The sequence below is a fragment of the Cherax quadricarinatus genome, chromosome 2 (genome assembly GCF_038502225.1).
Source record: "Cherax quadricarinatus isolate ZL_2023a chromosome 2, ASM3850222v1, whole genome shotgun sequence".
Classification (NCBI taxonomy): Eukaryota; Metazoa; Arthropoda; class Malacostraca; order Decapoda; family Parastacidae; genus Cherax; species Cherax quadricarinatus.
In genome coordinates this window covers 71,309,951-71,329,083 of record NC_091293.1, presented here as the reverse complement: position 1 = coordinate 71,329,083, position 19,133 = coordinate 71,309,951, and the positions used below count along the sequence as shown (strand labels likewise).

The following is a 19,133-nucleotide window of genomic DNA, read 5'->3' as shown; positions in this document are numbered from 1 at the left end:
GCCCCAGAGGTGAGTTTTATACCTTAAGTTGTAGCCATCATACCCAGGGTGACTAAAGCATGTCAAAACACTGGATTAAGGTCATCCAGAGGAAAGAAGGGCTAATTGTTTCAGATGCACCATGTGGGCTGTCCTAGGGGAGCAGCTAAGGGGTGTGCAGGCTTATGTTTTGAATAGGAGAGTGCTAAAATTGTATATCCTGTATATATCTATCTAGAATATATCCCTATTTTTGCAATAGTAGTTTAAATAATCTACTGAAAGGGCTGGTGAAAGGATTTCAGACACACTGAGGATGATCAATCATAAATGTAAGTATTGTCCTAGACTTTTAAGGCCTTTATGTAAAAGGTACCCCACACTAGAACATGTAGTGAGAACCATACCATCAAAGTTAAAAGGGACAACATAACAAATATGCATAAATATATATAATTTAATGTAAGACTAAAACAAATTCCAAACTCTCCTGCCCAAGTTAGAGACTGCCTCACTGATAACCATCCCAGAGTGCTGTACCTGTTCCCAACTACTTCAACCAAGGGTGCCTCTCTAACTATATCACTGAAAATAAAGTAGGAAACAAAGTACACATGCCACCAATAGTATAAAAGAAAGCCTCTTGTGTGTTATCACCAATTATAACAACTTTGGTCAATAAATCAACTGAAGCCAAAACTTTCCCTTAACAAACTAGCATCTACAAAAGTGATGACTCAACATTAGTTAATAATTGAAGACTAATTTCAGACTTGCCACTACTGTCCAAAATCTTCAAAAAAAGTATATATAAATATAAAACATAGTTTCATAACCAAACATATCCTCAACCCATGCCAGTCTGGCTCCAGGCTGGGACGAAGTATCAATGATACAATCATAAAAATGCTCGGCTCAGCTTATTCCTCTCTTGAAAATAATGTATACCAAATAGGCCTCTCTACCAACCTTAATAAAACCTTTGATACAATAGACCACAACATTCCGGTATGCTTTATACATATAATATTACCTGAGTAACAAGACATCAACATATTACCATTAATGACTGCTCTTCAGGAACCCAATTATAGCTAATTAACACAGGATTTCCATGAGGTTGTGACCTGGGTCCTCTGCTATTCCTTTTCTACATCACTGACCTTCTTAATGCCTCACAGGGATTAAAACCAGTTCTTTTTGCAGATGACACACGTTTTATTACTGCAAATACTGACCCAGATGCACTCAACACTTTCAATGGTGAACTTGAAGAAAAATTTACTTTGATCACAACAAGCTCATATTGTATATTAACCCTTTCAGGGTCCAAGGCCAAAATCTGAAGTCACGCACCAGTGTCCAAGAAATTTTGAAAAAAAAAAAAAATTATTTTTTCTTACAGAATTAAAGAGCATATTTTTGTGAAGGTAATAAAACAAAAAAAATTAGAATCTGATCAGTACTTACCGAGATACAGTGCCAAGAAGTTTGTAGAAAATGATGTGGTGGCGGCAACATCGACGAATTCCACATACGCATATTATATTATTTTGTTGTTTTAGTTGTTTTTTCTTTTCTTTTCCAATTTTTTTCTATTCCTACTAACATTTGGGGCCTGAGAGACCAATACTGTATATAATTGATATATATATACTCACTGTATTGAACACAATAACCGCACTAAAGTTATTATCATATTATTGTTTACCACTGTTGTTTATTACAATAAACATGCACAAATATTGTATAATACTAATGTTCTATCATATATTTACATATTTACAATCACTGGACATGGTTTTAGAACTGCTGGAGCTTGTGGAACTCCTTGAAACAAGGCACCATGCACAGAGGCACCTTACATTCCTCACACATAAACCGAGTGTCTTTGCGTCTTTGTTGCCGTTGTTTTGTTTGTGCACAGACAATGCATCTCTTCTGAGCAAATTTCTTTTGAGTTGAAGGAAGCTGTATTATGAAATGATCACCTTCTCTTCTCAAACGCTTGGGTATATTGTGATGAATTCGAGGACCATGTTGTATTGCAGGTGTTGTTACCTGGTACTTCATTATGAGTTGTCTGACAACAGACAAACAAAATTCACCATACGGTGGTCTGTTACCAGTCTTTATTTGGTACATATTATATGCATTCAGCATTGAAATGTCCATGAGATGGAAGAAAAGTTTCATGTACCACTTGTAACTCTTACGAACACAGTCAACAAAACCAATCTGCATGTCACACTTGTCAACCAAGCGCATGTTTTGTGTATAATCAATCACTGTCACTGGTTTTCGAAAACGTTCATTAGTCACTCGATCAACTTTGCCACTGTCTTGCATTTCATTACGGTGAATGGTTGTCAACAATGTGACATCTCGTTTGTCATGCCACCGTAATGCCATGATGTCATTGGCAGTAAACACCTGCACGTCATCACCACGAACACCTGCGTTGAGCCTGGGCATATGTTTACGATTAGAACGCACTGTGCCACACACATCTGTCTTGTTCACTCGCATGAAATCACTGAGTAATGGGCTTGTGTACCAGTTATTGGTATATAATGTATGGCCCTTACCAAGATAAGGTGCCATCATGTTTCTCACTATGTCACCTGATATACCCAATAACATCTTGGTATCTTTCAATGTTTTACTACCCGTGTATACAACAATATCCAACACCAGGCCACTGTCACAATCACAGAGTACAAACAATTTTATACCAAAGCGGTTCCTCTTGCTCGGTATATACTGCTTGAATGACAGTCTACCTTTGAACAAAATCAAAGACTCGTCAATTACAAGATTCTTGAATGGATAAAAGTATATCCTGAACTTTTGTTTGAGATACATGAAAACATTTCTAATCTTGTATAACCTGTCACTTCTGTCAGGCCTGGTTTTGTCAGAGAAGTGCAACATACGTAACAGTAAGATAAACCTGTTCACTGGTATTATTTCACTGAAGGATGGGGTACAAATTAGCCGATCTGTGGACCAGTATGCTTTTATATTATGCTTATAGACGTGAGGCATAAGCATTATTGTTGCAAAAAGCAAATACATTTCTGCAACAGTCGTCTCTTTCCACCTGTGTAGTCTTGACTGTGGTGATAAGATCGTATTTGCCATGGTGTACTGAAAATACTTATTACTTTCCCTGACAATAATTTCCATCAATGGCTGGTCAAAGAATAATTCAAAGAATTCCAGTTCATTGGCCGTGGTTCCAAGGGGACAGGTAGGTAGAATTCCACTTTGCGAGTCATCAAAGTGGTGAGGGCTGGGAACAAAATTGGGATTTTGCTGCCAATCCCAGATACGGTTTGCTGGTGGATACTGGACATCATAGGCTGGTTGTACGGGTGGTTGTGGCGGGCTGGTGGGTGACGCTCCGCTTTGTCCTTGAACTGACGAGTCAGCAGCGTGGGTTCCCGCGTGGCACAGCGAGTCACGCATGGCGGTGCCACTACCACCACCAGCCCCACTAACACCATCCACTGATGTCTGTGGCCCATCCATGCCAAGTGTAGCCACATCATCCTCACTATCACTACCTAAAACGGGTGTAGGGCCACGGATGTACTCCGGGATGTACTCCGGGATGTACTCCGTCCCCTGGGCACAGCATAGGGTACACTACCCAAGCGCATGTGGCGGCGAACATACCGACACTTCACTGGTGAATATGTTTCCTCACTATCACTACTCGAATGATCGTCGAGCGCAATAAAATCACAATCCACGTCAGAATCATCGTCATTACTGAAGTCAGAGGCCAGGCCACGGGAAAATATTAGTTTTCTCTTACGTTTAGGAACACCCGACGGTGAGTCACGAGTGCCCACATCAGAGGTAGAAGGTCGAGGATCGTCGGGGTTTTCTGCACTATTATCGATATCCTGGTCATTATTTTCGGTCACTAACTTATCAAAGCCGTAGAATTCGTCTTCATTTCCACTTCCATCAGTGTCAGAACTATCAGACAGGAAGAGGAGAGTCCCAATTTTCCGGGGAGTGAGAGCTGACTTGCGACGAGGCATGGTGAACAAGGGTGACTGAGCCGGCGTTCCCACAATGCTATGCAGGCGCCTAGATTTTTTGTTTATGGCGCACACCCACGGCGCAGACCCATTCTCTCATATGTAGGCCTATGAGCGCTTTCCCGCTAAATTTGACGGCGCTAGAATTTTAGCGTAGATCTACGGTTTGGACACTCACCGACCAGCCGTAGATCTATGGGACGGACCCTGAAAGGGTTAATAAGTCTTTCTACATAATGGTTGGAAACGAAGCTAAAAATACACCAATTGATAGGCAGGATGAAGGTAAATTCTTGGGAATACTGGATAGCAAACTAAAATTCAATACACATATCTGGAATATTAAAAAAAAATCCAAAACATTGGGCATTCTCTCAAAAATATGCTATTATATCTCTGAAACATCCCTGCTCACATTGCACTACTCTCTAATGTATCCTGACTGAACATAAGAACATAAGAAAGGAGGAACACTGCAACAGGCCTGTTGGCCCATACTAGGCAGGTCCTTCATAGATCCATCCCACTAACAGAATATTTGCCCTCATAAGAACATACGAAATAAGGAACACTGCAACAGGACTACTGGTCTATGCGAGGCAGCTCCAATTCTCCCCACTGCCTTGACCTAGTGAGGTCAGACACGTCGCTTAAGGGAGGAGCACTGTGTCCGACCTAGTAGCTAGTCAGGTTCATTTCACACCCACCCACACCCACTCATACGAACATAAGAACACAAGAAAGAAGGAACACCGCAGCAGGCCCAACGACCCAGGCGAAGCAGGTCCATGTCCTTTCCCCCGGATTAGCCCACTGACCCACCTAGTCAGGTCACTTCCATGTAAGGAAGGAGCACGGCATCAGACCTAGTAGCACAAGCTAGTCAGATCCAACTCAACCCACCCACACCCACTCATGTATTTATCTAACCTATTTTTAAAACTACACAACATTTTAGCCTCTATAACTGTACTGGGGAGTTTGTTCCACTCATCCACAACTCTATTACCAAACCAGTGCTTTCCTATATCCTTCCTGAATCTGAATTTTTCCAACTTGAAACCATTGCTGCGAGTCCTGTCTTGGCCAGAAATTTTCAGCATGCTATTTACATCCCCTTTATTTATTCCTGTTTTCCATTTATACACCTCGATCATATACCCCCTAATTCTACTCCTTTCGAGAGAGTGCACATTCAGGGCCCTCAGTCTATCCTCATAGGGAAGCTTTCTGATACACGGGATCAACTTTGTCATCCTTCTCTGTACGTTTTGCAGTGCATTTATATCCATTCTGTAATATGGTGACCAGAACTGTGTAGCATAATCTAGATGAGGTCTAACCAAGGATATATAGAGTTGAAGAACAACCTGAGGACTATTATTTATACTTCTAGATATGAAACCAAGGATTCTATTAGCTTTATTGCGAACAATAATGCACTGTTGTCTTGGTTTTAGATTACTGCTAACTAGAACTCCTAACTCCTTTTCACAATCAGTAGTATTAAGATCTACATTATTTAGTTTCTATGTGGCATGGTTATTTTCCTGTCCAACATTTAGAACTTTGCATTTGTCAATATTAAACTGCATCTGCCACTTCTCTGACCATTGCATCAGTCTATTCAAATCATCCTGGAGTGCTCTAGTGTCCTCATTAGAATGAATTGGACGGTCTGTTTTGGTGTCATCAGCAAATTTGCTTATGTCGTTATTTATTCCCTCATCTATGTTGTTTATGTAAATTGTGAACAACAACGGGCCCAGACTGACCCCTGCGGAACACCGCTTGTGACGTGCCCCCATTCTGATTTCTCCCCATTTATGCCTATTTGTCAGCCATGCCTCTACCCAGGAAAAAATTGCTCCTCCTATTCCATGTGCCTTAAGTTTCCTCAATAGCCTCTGATGTGGAACTCTATCGAAAGCCTTACTGAAGTCCATATACACAATATCATATTCATTACTATGATCTACCTCCTCAAGCATCTTAGTGAAAAAAGTTAGTAAATTTGTAAGACAGGAATGCCCCTTTGTAAAACCGTGTTGAGATTCATTAATCAATTTATTCCTATCAAGATGGCTACGAATTGCTTCGGCAATTACTGATTCCATAAATTTTCCCACTATGGAGGTAAGGCTTATTGGTCCATAATTCGAAGCTAAGGACCTGTCACCTGCCTTGTAAATAGGTATAACATTTGCTGTTTTCCACTTATCAGGCACTATGCCAGTTTGTAGTGATAAGTTGAAAAGATTTGCCAAAGGTATGCTAAGTTCCTCTTTACATTCCTTTAACACCCTTGCAAACAGTTCATCAGGGCCTGGGGATTTGTTAGGTTTTATCTTCTCAATCTGTCTGAGGACCATGTCCCTAGTTACCGCAATCGTGCATAGTTTATTATTGTCCTGTTCTACATAATCTATTATTTCAGGAATTTCGCTAGTATTTTCCTGGGTAAAAACTGAGAGGACGTAGACATTGAAAATTTTACACATATCCTTATCACTATCAGTGATCTGACCAGAGTTACTCTTAAGTGGGCCTATCTTGTCCCTAATCTTACTTCTGTATATCTAATAGAACCGTTTTGGGTCAGTCTTCGAATCCCTTGCGACCTTAGCCTCATAATCCCTTTTTGCTTTTCTTATTCCTTTTTTTATTTCTCTTTTTAATTGAATACAGTGGACCCCCGGTTAACGATATTTTTTCATTCCATAAGTATGTTCAGGTGCCAGTACTGACCGAATTTGTTCCCATAAGGAATATTGTGGAGTAGATTAGTCCATTTCAGACCCCCAAACATACACGTACAAACGCACTTACATAAATACACTTACATAACTGGTCGCATTGGGAGGTGATCATTAAGCGAGGGTCCACTGTATATTGATGTCTTAACTGCCCATCCCCTCTTTTGATATGCCTGTATATACCCCACTTTTGACCAATGATATGTTTTAATCTATTGTTCATCCATTTGGGATCATTTTTGTTAGATCTAACTTCCCTACTCGGGGGAGCTAGAACTATGCTCTGAAAAACGTCATATTGGCAACCAAGATCACCTACCTGACCCATAGTCAGGTTATCCCAATTTACCCCACCCAGGTAATTTTTCAGTCCCATGAAATCAGCCAAGCGAAAGTCTGGGACAGAGATTTGATTATAGTTATCTGGGTAATTCCATGATATATTGAAACTATGTGATTTGTGATCACTTTTCCCAAGCTCATCATTAACCTCAAGATTATTAATTAGTGATTCTTTGTTGGCAAAAACCAAGTTAAGCAGATTGTTTCCTCTAGTTGGTTCTGTCACAAATTGTTCTAAAAAGCAATCCTGAACTGCATCAAGAAAGTCACTAGACTCAAGATTTCCTGTCATATTGTTCCAATCAATTTGTCTAAATTTAAAATCTCCCATTAACACAACATTTTCATATCTAGAAGCCTTATGAATTTCATCCTGTAACAGCTTACCACACTCCCTATCAAGGTTTGGAGGCCTATAAATCACACCCAAAATTAATTTGTCACGACCCTCGAGAAACTGTAGCCAGATTCTGTGTTCGATGTTTCTATTCTTATATCATGCCTAAAACAACAATTTAAATTATCTCTGACATACATTGCCACTCCACCACCCTTACTGCTGATGCTATCAGTGTGGAATAGTTTATAACCCTGTATGTTGCATTCAGAAGGCATTTCTGTCTTTCAAGTTGAACCAGGTCTCCGTTATACCAATAATAGTATCTATATTACCTGCACTTGCAAGTACAGTGGACCCCCGCATAACGATGGCATCGCATAGCGATTTTTCCGCATAACGATTACTTTTATCGCAAAATTTTTGCCCCGCATACCGATTAAAAACCCGCATACCGATTTTCGTCCGAGACGCGTCCAATGTGCCCTCACATGTGCCGGCCGTCCCATTGTTTACCAGCCAGCCTCCGCGGTAACATCCAAGCATACACTCGGAATATTTCGTATTATTACAGTGTTTTCGGTGGTGTTTCTGGAAAATAAGTGACCATGGGCCCCAAGAAAGCTTCTAGTGCCAACCCTGTGGTAAAAAGGGTGAGAATTAGTATGGAAATTAAGAAAGATTTTGAAGGGTTTGGGGCTAACCCTGAGAAGCCTATGCCAGTTGTGGAATCCATTGTGCCTACTTCAAAGATTAAGGAAATGTGTGCAGAGTGGTTTGAACTGCAAACCTTTATAGATGAAAATCACCCTGACACAGCTGTTGCAAGCCGTGCTTGTGACTATTTCAATGACAATGTTATGGCCCATTTTAGGAAAGTCTTGAAGAAACGGGAGGTACAGAGCTCTATGGACAGATTTGTTGTGCGACAGAGGTCCAGTGACTCTGAAGCTGGTCCTAGTGGCATTAAAAGAAGAAGGGAAGTAACCCCAGAAAAGGACTTGCTACCTCAAGTCCTAATGGAAGGGGATTCCCCTTCTAAACAGTAAGAAGATAATGCTCTCCCCTCCTCCCATCCCATCAATCATCACCAGATCTTCAATAAAAGTAAGTGTCATGTAATTGTGCATGCCTTTTTCAGTTTGTGTGTATTAAAATTAACATTTCATGTGGTAAAAAAAATTTTTTTTCATACTTTTGGGCGTCTTGCACGGATTAATTTTATTTCCATTATTTCTTATGGGGAAAATTAATTCGCATAACGATTATTTCGCATAACGATGAGCCCTCTTGCACGGATTAAAATCGTTAACCGGGGGTCCACTGTAATCTTAGCTTATCTATCTTATTTCTTAGCCTCCTACTATTTGCACAGTAAACCTTAAAGGGAGCTAGTCACTCGTTGCCCTCTATTATCTCTCTTTGTTTGTTGATCAATTGATTTGCCTTTACTAGCAACTTTATTTTGAATATTGTCTTTTAAACATATCCCTGAGGTATCCCGGTAATATCTGCTGTTTTCAGCCCTAATACTGCAGCCTGATTGTTTCCCACAAACACCCATACCTCTATAATCTATCAGTTTAAATTCCTTGACAAGTCATCAATTACTCCCGAAATCGAATTGGTTAATGCAACCACTCCAGCCCCAGAGAGATGAACCCCATTCCTTGCATACTTATCACATTTGCCATAAAATATATCCCAGTTATCAATGAATGGGATTGCAAGTTCCTTGCAGTACCTGTCTAGCCAGCAATTTATACCAATTGCCCTAGACATCCATTCATTGCCCACTCCCTTTCTAGGAAAGATGCTACATATGCCTGGGATCCCTCTCTTAGACCTGACTACTTCTATGGCTGACCTGTATTTATCCAGCAGCTCCTGTCTCCTGCCCTTTCCAATGTCATTACCCCCAGCACTAAGACAGATAATGGGCTTGTTCCCATTACCTGACATAATATTATCCAACCTGCTGACTATGTCACCAACACCAGCTCCTGGAAGGCACACCCTCTGTCTGACCTTTCTATCTCTGTTACAAAAAGCACAGTCCATATATCTTACTTGAGAATCTCCTACAATTAAAACATTCTTACCTTGATTAACAGGGGAATCAGTGGTACCTTCAACCTCACTAAACACTGAAGTGCACTCATCCTGGAGAACAGAGAATCGATTTCCTACCTTCACATCTTCTTTGTTAACCCTCCTTATCTTCCTTCTTCCTGAACTGTGAACCACTTGCCACTTAAAGTAGCTGCCACTTCTCACACTCCCAAACTCATCTAGGCGAAGCTTCAGCCTCCTATTTTCCTCTTAAAGAAATAGAACCTCCTTCTTCAACACCTGAACCTGAGATTCTAAAACGCTACAACAAGCCATGGTGCTTGGAAACACTCCACCCTAACTCCCAGAGAGCTTAGGACAGGTATGACCACACGTGACCACTGACCTCAATTAAGTTTGCTGTTACTCAGCAAAAATCAGCTCTCAGAATAATCACTCATTCAGGATCCAGGCAACACACACTCCACTTTCTACTGTGCATGCTATGTCTACAGGACTCTCAACTCAAACATTAACCCAGAATATTAAATCTATCTGGAGTGCCGCAACAGAACGAACGGACGAAATATGAGGAACATGTACTGTAGGAACATGTACATGTAGCAGTTCTTGTTCTATCTAGGCTGGAATATTGATGCACACTAACAGCACCTTTCAAGGCAGGTAAAATTGCTGACCTAGAAAATGTACAGAGAACCTTCAAGGCATGCATAACAGAGATAAAACACCTCAATTACTGGGAGCGCTTGAAGTTCCTGAACCTGTACTCCCTGGAACACAAGCGGGAGAGATGCATGATTATATACACCTGGAAAATAGATATTAGACTAAGAGAAAGCCAGTGACCATAATGAAGCGTCTCTTTGTGTACATAAAATTAAGGTAAGAAATACTATTATTGCTGTTGCATTTGTAATCTTAAGCAGTAAAAACAATGTAAAACATCACAACAATGCACTACAATTACATATTCACTTTTATTTTTGAAAGATCTGGAGGTCTAAAAAACAAGTTGTTTGGCTTTTTTGGGGCTCCTAGAAACAGAACCCTGTTTTTCGACACAAGTTCTTCAATTTGTCTAACACGATTTTAACTAAAACGGCGTTTTCAGGAACATAACTAGCATGTTAAACAATGGTCTACTGTATATTCAACCTGTTCAAAAAATCCATGCAAATAAATGGTCCAAAAATTTGGAACTCATTGCTTGAGAAAGCCAACAGTTCCTAATCTACCAACATCTTGACTAATATTGTTAAAAAAGCACCTAAATCCTCTGCATAACTTATGGGCTGTCCATGTGATTGATGCAATGCCATCCAGAGCATAAGAAGGTGTGCTGCAGAAGGTCCTACTCATACCCATTTATATACCTGTCTTACCTATTTTTAAAACTACCCAAAGTGCTCTCTTAAATGACATTATTTGTTACTTTTTTCACTCCTCTACAGCTAGTTATACTGCTAAAACAGGGCTTTCATGTATCCTTGGGTGTACAGTACAGTACTTGAATTCTGAACTATACAAGAACAACCTCCTAGGAAGTAGGTTGGTAGACAGCAACTGCCCAGGGAGGTACTACTGTCCTGCCAAATGAGTGTGAAACAGAAACCTGTAATTGTTTTACATGATGATAGGATTCCTGGTGTCTTTTTTGTCTCATAAACACATGGGATAATAGGTATAACTTGCTACTTCTACTTACACTTAGGTTACACTACACATACATGTACACGCAGATATACATACACTCATCTGGATTTTCTTCTATTTTCTTAATTCTTGTTCTTTATTTCCTCTGATTTCCATGCGGAAGTAGAACAGAAATCTTCCTCCATAAGCCATGCATGTCGTAAGAGCTACTAAAATGCTGGGAGCAAGGGGCTAATAACCCCGTCTTGCCTTGGTGTGATACGGCCGGTTCGTTGAAAAAAAAAAATAGCAACCTATATGGTTTTAAGCAAATTTATCAATCTGCATTTTTTATGTTTGGTTATTGTAAACAATCTATTAATAGAAATTCACCAATTATAACATACTGTAAAGGCAATAAATGAAATACTTGTATACAGGGGATAAAAAGTTTAGAGGTGCCAACAGAAAATGGGATCTCACCAAACACACTGTAAAACACACATTCACAAAATCAATGTTTAAGGCTCATAAACAGTCATCCATTTACCTGTATTAGCAGCTGTGAATTACTAACTGTTATTAAGAAGATGAGCTGATAAGAAAGCACTGGTATGGCAACAGTGTGGAATAAACTGCCGAATATCCTTACTGAACCAGGGACTTAAAAAAAGTTTTGTAAGCCTGTAGTGCCTTATGGTTGTTATATAATGATCCCTACACAACACACAATTAAAGCATATAAGAATATTGATGAAAGAAGAGATGGGAAGTAATGGGTTATAAGCATGCCAACCTGTAAAGATATCCAGTGATGGTTCCTATGGAGAGTTACGAAGTCCTTGATGGCAGTAACAAAGTGTTTGGCACTGAGCACATCATCCTCCAGCACCAGGTAATAGGTGGACGGGTGACGCGTCCATACATACCAGAAGAGGAATGCAAAATCTAGCACCTGAGGGAGGCAACTTTGATAATGATGGGTGTGTATATTGGGTTATAGTTATTTTGGGAAGAAAACTGTCATATCCAGTATAAAATACATGCAGATTATATTGGTAAGAGAAGTAATTAAGTTTAAATACTATTATACAAGATTAGACTTATTTTTAGTTTATTCAGGTCCCCTAAAAATAAAAATAAAAAAAAATTGTATTTCTTTGCTAAGGTTACAATGTGTGTTTACATTTCATAATTTGATTGGAACAGAGAAAGCCACTATCATGCCAAGGCATTTCTGGCAGACTTAACCTAATACTTATAGACTAAGTCTAGACAAGTGAAGAGTGGTAGAATACAAATATTCAATATTTTACTCTATTACTAATATGAAGTAGTACAATTTATGATACAAACATACATTTTTAATTTTGGAATTAAGTTTGTTAACACTCTTATCAGTATGAGGTAGTACAATTAATGATACTTACATTTTCAAGTTTGTAATAATGACTTAATATTTAAGGGATAATAAAATATTTGGGAGAGTTGCTATGAATTTGGTTAGAGTTTAGCATAGTGTGGGTATGGTTGGTATTGAGAGATATGATTTTTGGTATAGTCCTAAATTGATTTGTGGGCAGGGGACCTCTTGCTATTTCAGGCAAAGAGTTCCAGATCTTCAGGTCCTTTATATGCATTGCATTTTTGCATAGTGCGAGACAGAAATGAGGGATGTCAAAAAGTGTATTGTGCCTTGTGTTATGCCTGTGTGTTCTGTTGAAGCTGTCTAGGAGAAGTTTCAGTGGAGGGTTGATATTGGAGTTTAATGTTTTGTATACAGTGGTCCCTCAATTATCGTCCTTGATCCGTTTCTGGAAGTGGGACTATTATCGAAATAGATGATTTTCGAATCAATTTTCCCCATAAGAAATAATGTAAATCCAATTAATTCGTTCCAGACACCCAGAAGTATCAATAAAAAAATTTTTTTTACCTAAAAGATAGATTTACATGCACAAAAGAATGAACATTCAACATGACAGTTACCTTTATTGAAAGCTGTTGTTGATGAATGGAAGACAGGGAGGAGGGGAGAGGGAAGAGAGGTTATTGTTTGGAAGGGGAATCCCCTTCCATAAGGACTCTAGGTCACTTCAGGGGTCACTTCCCTAGCATAAATATTGATTTACATGCAGAAAAAAATGCCAAATAAATGTAAAGCACTAATAAAATGTATAAATGAACACTGGTAATAGGGGTAGTTGATGAGTGGAACGGTCTGCCTAGTAGGGTGATCGAAGCTAAAACATTGGGTAGTTTCAAATTTAGGTTGGATAAATACACGAGTGAGAGGGGTTGGATTTGAGTAGGACTTGCACCTGAGCTTATTGCTTGGGTAGCATTTGTTCTGTTAGTTTACCTGGAGTTTACCTGGAGAGAGTTCCGGGGGTCAATGCCCCCGCAGCCCGGTCTGTGACCAGGCCTCCTGGTGGATCAGAGCCTGATCAACCAGGCTGTTACTGCTGGCTGCACACAAACCAACGTACGAGCCACAGCCCGGCTGGTCAGGTACCAACTTTAGGTGCTTGTCCAGTGCCAGTTTGAAGACTGCCAAGGGTCTGTTGGTAATCCCTCTTATGTATGCTGGGAGGCAGTTGAACAGTCTCGGGCCCCTGACACTTATTGTAAGGTCTCTTAACGTGCTAGTGACACCCCTGCTTTTCATTGGGGGGATGTTGCATCGTCTGCCAAATCTTTTGCTTTAGTAGTGAGTGATTTTCGTGTGCAAGTTTGGTACTAGTCCCTCTAGGATTTTTCAGGTGTATATGATCATGTATCTCTCCCACCTGCGTTCCAGGGAATACAGGTTCAGGAACCTCAAGTGCTCCCAGTAATTGAGGTGTTTTATCTCTGTTATGCGCGCCGTAAAGGTTCTCTGTACATTTTCTAGGTCAGCAATTTCACCTGCCTTGAAAAGTGCTGTTAGTGTGCAGCAATATTCCAGCCTAGATAGAACAAGTGACCTGAAGAGTGTCATCATGGACTTGGCATCCCTAGTTTTGAAGGCTCTCATTATCCATCCAGTCATTTTTCAAGCAGATGCGATTGATACAATGTTATGGTCCTTGAACGTGAGATCCTCCAACATGATCACTCCCAGGTCTTTGACGTGGTGTTTCACTCTATTTTGTGGCCAGAATTTGTTTTGTACTCTGATGAAGATTTAATTTCCTCATGTTTACCATATCTGAGTAATTGAAATTTCTCATCGTTGAACTTCATATTGTTTTCTGCAGCCCACTGAAAGATTTGGTTGATGTCCGCCTGGAGCCTTGCAGTGTCTGCAATGGAAGACACTGTCATGTAGATTCAGGTGTCATCTGAAAAGGAAGACATGGTGCTGTGGCTGACATCCTTGTCTATGTCAGATATGAGGATGAGGAACAAGATGGGAGCGAGTACTGTGCCTTGTGGAACAGAGCTTTTCACCGTAGCTGCCTCTGACTTTACTCTGTTGACTACTACTCTTTGTGTTCTGTTTGTGAGGAAATTATAGATCCATCGACCAACTTTTCCTGTTATTCCATTAGCACGCATTTTGTGCGCTATTACACCATGGTCACACTTGTCGAAGGCTTTTGCAAAGTCTGTATATATTACATCTGCATTCTTTTTGTCTTCTAGTGCATCTAGGACCTTGTCGTAGTGATCCAATAGTTGAGACAGACAGGAGCAACCTGTTCTAAACCCATGTTGCCCTGGGTTGTGTAATTGATGGGTTTCTATATGGGTGGTGATCTTGTTTCTTAGGACCCTTTCAAAGATTTTTATGATATGGGATGTTAGTGCTATCGGTCTGTAGTTCTTTGCTATTGCTTTACTGCCCCCTTTGTGGAGTGGGGCTATGTTTGTTGTTTTTAGTAACTGTGGGACGACCCCCGTGTCCATGCTCCCTCTCCATAGGATGGTAAAGGCTCGTGATAGAGGCTTCTTGCAGTTCTTGATGAACACAGAGTTCCATGAGTCTGGCCCTGGGGCAGAGTGCATGGGCATGTCATTTATCGCCTGTTCGAAGTCATTTGGCGTCAGGATAACATCAGATAGGCTTGTGTTAACCAAATTCTGTGCCTCTCTCATAAAAAAATCATTTTGATCTTCGACTCTCAGTCTGGTTAGTGGCTTGCTAAAAACTGAGTCATATTGGGACTTGAGTAGCTCACTAATTTCCTTGCTGTCATCTGTGTAGGACCCATCTTGTTTAAGTAGGGGCCCAATACTGGGCTGGATTTGTGAAGGACTGGCCTAGTATGGGCCAGCAGGCCTGTTGCAGTATTCCTACTTTCTTAAGTTCTTATTTAACATCACACTTACCAGTAGGGTGATCGAGGCTAGGACCTTGGGTAGCTTTAAGAAGAGATTGGACAAATATATGAGTTGGAGGAGCTGAGTTTGATTTGTGTCATTGGGTACGGGAGTAAATTCTTGGGTAGCTTTGGGTAGAAGTCATTTTGATAAGGACCTGCCTTGTATGGGCAAATAGACCTGCAGTGTTCTTCCATTGTTATGTTTTTAGTGGGAAGGATTGTAAAGGACCTGCCTAGTATGGGCCAGCAGGCCTACTGCAGTGTTCCTCCTTTCTTATGTTCTTATTGGAGATTTGTTTGTGTGAGGGAGGGATGGCAAGTTTATTGTTGGAGAATATGACACTAATATCAACTCTATGGCTTATTTATCTATCACAATTCAACTAATATGACATAATAAACAATATTAATAACATAGAAACATGGAATATACTCTAGGTGTTGTGCTGTGTTGTTGTTGGGTATATAAGGGCCACTGAGTGTAAGCCATCCATAATGGTAGTGAAGCAGCAGCTGAGGCGGCGGTGTTTTCTGTAGCCCTATATAACTCCAACAACATTGGAGAAGTTGGTAGAATCGCTGAATCACTAAAGAAGGAACCCTCTACCACCATCACTACGACCTTCTACCACTATTACAACTGTTACCACCATCACTACTACCTTCTACCACCATCGGTGGCCCGGTGGCCTGGTGGGGTGGCCCGGTGGCCTGGTGGCTAAAGCTCCCGCTTCACACACGGAGGGCCCGGGTTCGATTCCCGGCGGGTGGAAACATTCGACACGTTTCCTTACACCTGTTGTCCTGTTCACCTAGCAGCAAATAGGTACCTGGGTGTTAGTCGACTGGTGTGGGTCGCATCCTGGGGGACAAGATTAAGGACCCCAATGGAAATAAGTTAGACAGTCCTCGATGACGCACTGACTTTCTTGGGTTATCCTGGGTGGCTAACCCTCCGGGGTTAAAAATCCGAACGAAATCTTATCTTATCTTATCTTATCACTACCACCATCAACCACTATCACAACTGCTTCCACTCTACCACCACCACCACCTTTGTATTTTTCTACAAACTTTTTCATAAATTATGTGTTTCTCACATTCTTTACCAAAGGGCTGGCATTAGAAGCTTTCTTTGGAGCCATGGTAGCTTATTTAGCACTTGCAAGCACTAATATCAATGGAATATTATGAAATATTTCATAGGAGCATGTGAGGGGACCGTCGCTCACTGGTAAACAATGGCTCACTGGCTGGGAAGGCAGGCCCAGGCGGCTCAGAGCATGAGTACCCGTCCCGGACGAAGGATGATTAGTGAGTTAACGGACCATTTGCGAGCCAATGTTTAGACGAAATAACGGGACTATTTCCGAAATGGACGACTTTCAGGCCGGACAATTATTGAGGGACCACTGTATATAGTAGGCACAGCGATTCCAGGAACAGCTGTCAAAAATTGACCACTGTCTGGAAAATCTGCCAGCTCCTGCCCCCAACATCTTGCTCCTGGGGGATTTCAACTTGAGGCACCTAAAATGGAGGAATATAGCAAATAATGATGTTGCAGTGATAACACCAGGAGGCAGCTCTGACGAGAACTCACACACACGAGCTTTTAAATCTCTGCACAAAATTCAACTTAAAGCAGCAAATAATAGAGCCTACTAGACTGGAGAATACACTAGATCTCACCTTCACTAACAATGATGATCTGATACGAAATGTCACCATATCAAAAACAATATACTCAGATCACAACATAATCGAGGTTCAGACATGTATGCACAGAGCCCCAGACCAACAAAATGAGATTAGTCACGAGGGAGCCTTCACCAAATTCAACTTCAATAACAAGAACATAAAGTGGGACCAAGTAAATCAAGTCCTAAACAATATAAGCTGGGAAGATAGACTAAGCAACACAGACCCCCAACTTATGCCTAGAACAGATTAACTCGGTGGCACTCGATGTATGCTCAAGGCTTATTCCTTTAAGAAAAAGGTGGAGTACATGTAAAATAGAAAGAGACAGGCGCTCCCTTTACAGGCGACAGAAAAGAATAACAGAGCGGCTAAAAGAGGCCAATATATCTGAAATGCGTAGGGAGTCACTGGTCAGAGAAATAGCAAATATCGAACTTAAGCTAAAGGAATCTTATAGGAGTCAGGAATCGTGGGAAGAACTAAAAGCCATCAATGAAATCGAAAGAAACCCAAAGTATTTCTTTTCTTATGTGAAATCGAAAGAAACCCAAAGTATTTCTTTTCTTATGCCAAATCAAAGTCGAGACCAACATCCAGTATTGGGCCCCACTTAAACAAGATGGGTCCTACACAGATGACAGCAAGGAAATGAGTGAGCTACTCAAGTCCCAATATGACTCAGTTTTTAGCAAGCCGCTTACCAGACTGAGAGTCGAAGATCAAAATGATTTTTTTATGAGAGAGGCACAGAATTTGGTTAACAGAAGCCTATCTGATATTATCCTGATGCCAAATGACTTCAAACAGGAGATAAATGACATGCCCATGCACTCTGCCCCAGGGCCAGACTCATGGAACTCCGTGTTCATCAAGAACTGCAAGAAGCCCTTATCACAAGCTTTTACCATCCTATGGAGAGGGAGCATGGACACGGGGGTCGTCCCGCAGTTACTAAAAACGACAGACATAGCCCCACTCCACAAAGGGGGCAGTAAAGCAATAGTAAAGAACTACAGACCGATAGCACTAACATCCCATATCATAAAAAACTTTGAAAGGGTTCTAAGAAGCAAGATTGCCACCCATCTAGATACCCACCAATTACACAACTCAGGGCAACATGGGTTTAGAGCGGGTCGCTCCTGTCTGTCTCAGCTACTGGATCACTACGACAGATAATAATAATAATATTATTATTATAAAAAGCACTAAACCCACAAGGGTCATGAATTGCTATATATAGAGTAAAGGCATACGAAAAGAATATTTCTCTTCAGTTATCCCCCAGTGTTTGACTAGAGAAAACGTAATTCTTCAGACATTACCTACACAGCTGCTTTGTAAACAAATCTCATATTTACGTCAATTTTTATTCTGTGAGTGTATGTATCATGTTTATATGCTATGTAATGGGTTTCATATATAATTTTGAGGAAAATACCATAGATGGATTAATGAAAATGCCTATATTAATATAAAATAAGACATTTAATATGCCCAAGAGTGATTATTATTGCATAGTATTGGCGTCATGAATAGAGAGAGACCTAGCGATTTTAATGTGTACCTGCACACCAGCACAGTGTGTAAGTATATTTAGGTACAGGTACACATAAGTATAATTATCAGAGTACATATAAAATACACAGTAACTTTAAAACACTTGAAATTTTGGAAAGTTTCCTGACATAATAGATGTGGTTACGGAGAATGTAAAGAAACCGGGTGGGGGACGCCATATTTGAAAGACTGCTTGCCGTATAGCAAATTTTGGTCATAATTTGACATCGCCGTATTAGCGGAACGCCGCAAGGTGAAACGCCGTAAAGCAGGGTCCTACTGTATATATATATAAAGTTATATTTCGTTTACATACATACCTATCATGGCAAAACATTTCAAGGCTTCTCTTAGACTTTGAAGAACTGCCAGCATCACTACTTTTAAG

At 40.5% G+C, this 19,133-nt stretch overlaps 1 protein-coding gene across 1 annotated transcript in view; it reads right to left on the bottom strand.

Moving 5' to 3' along the window:
• The window catches only part of LOC128684229 (alpha-1,3-mannosyl-glycoprotein 4-beta-N-acetylglucosaminyltransferase C), a 398,920-nt gene that overhangs the window by 51,452 nt on the left and 328,335 nt on the right, over positions 1–19,133 (bottom strand). The window contains exon 6 of the mRNA XM_070088912.1: positions 11,971–12,129. Coding sequence (XP_069945013.1) covers positions 11,971–12,129 — 159 coding nt within the window. The remainder of the gene's footprint in view (positions 1–11,970; positions 12,130–19,133) is intronic.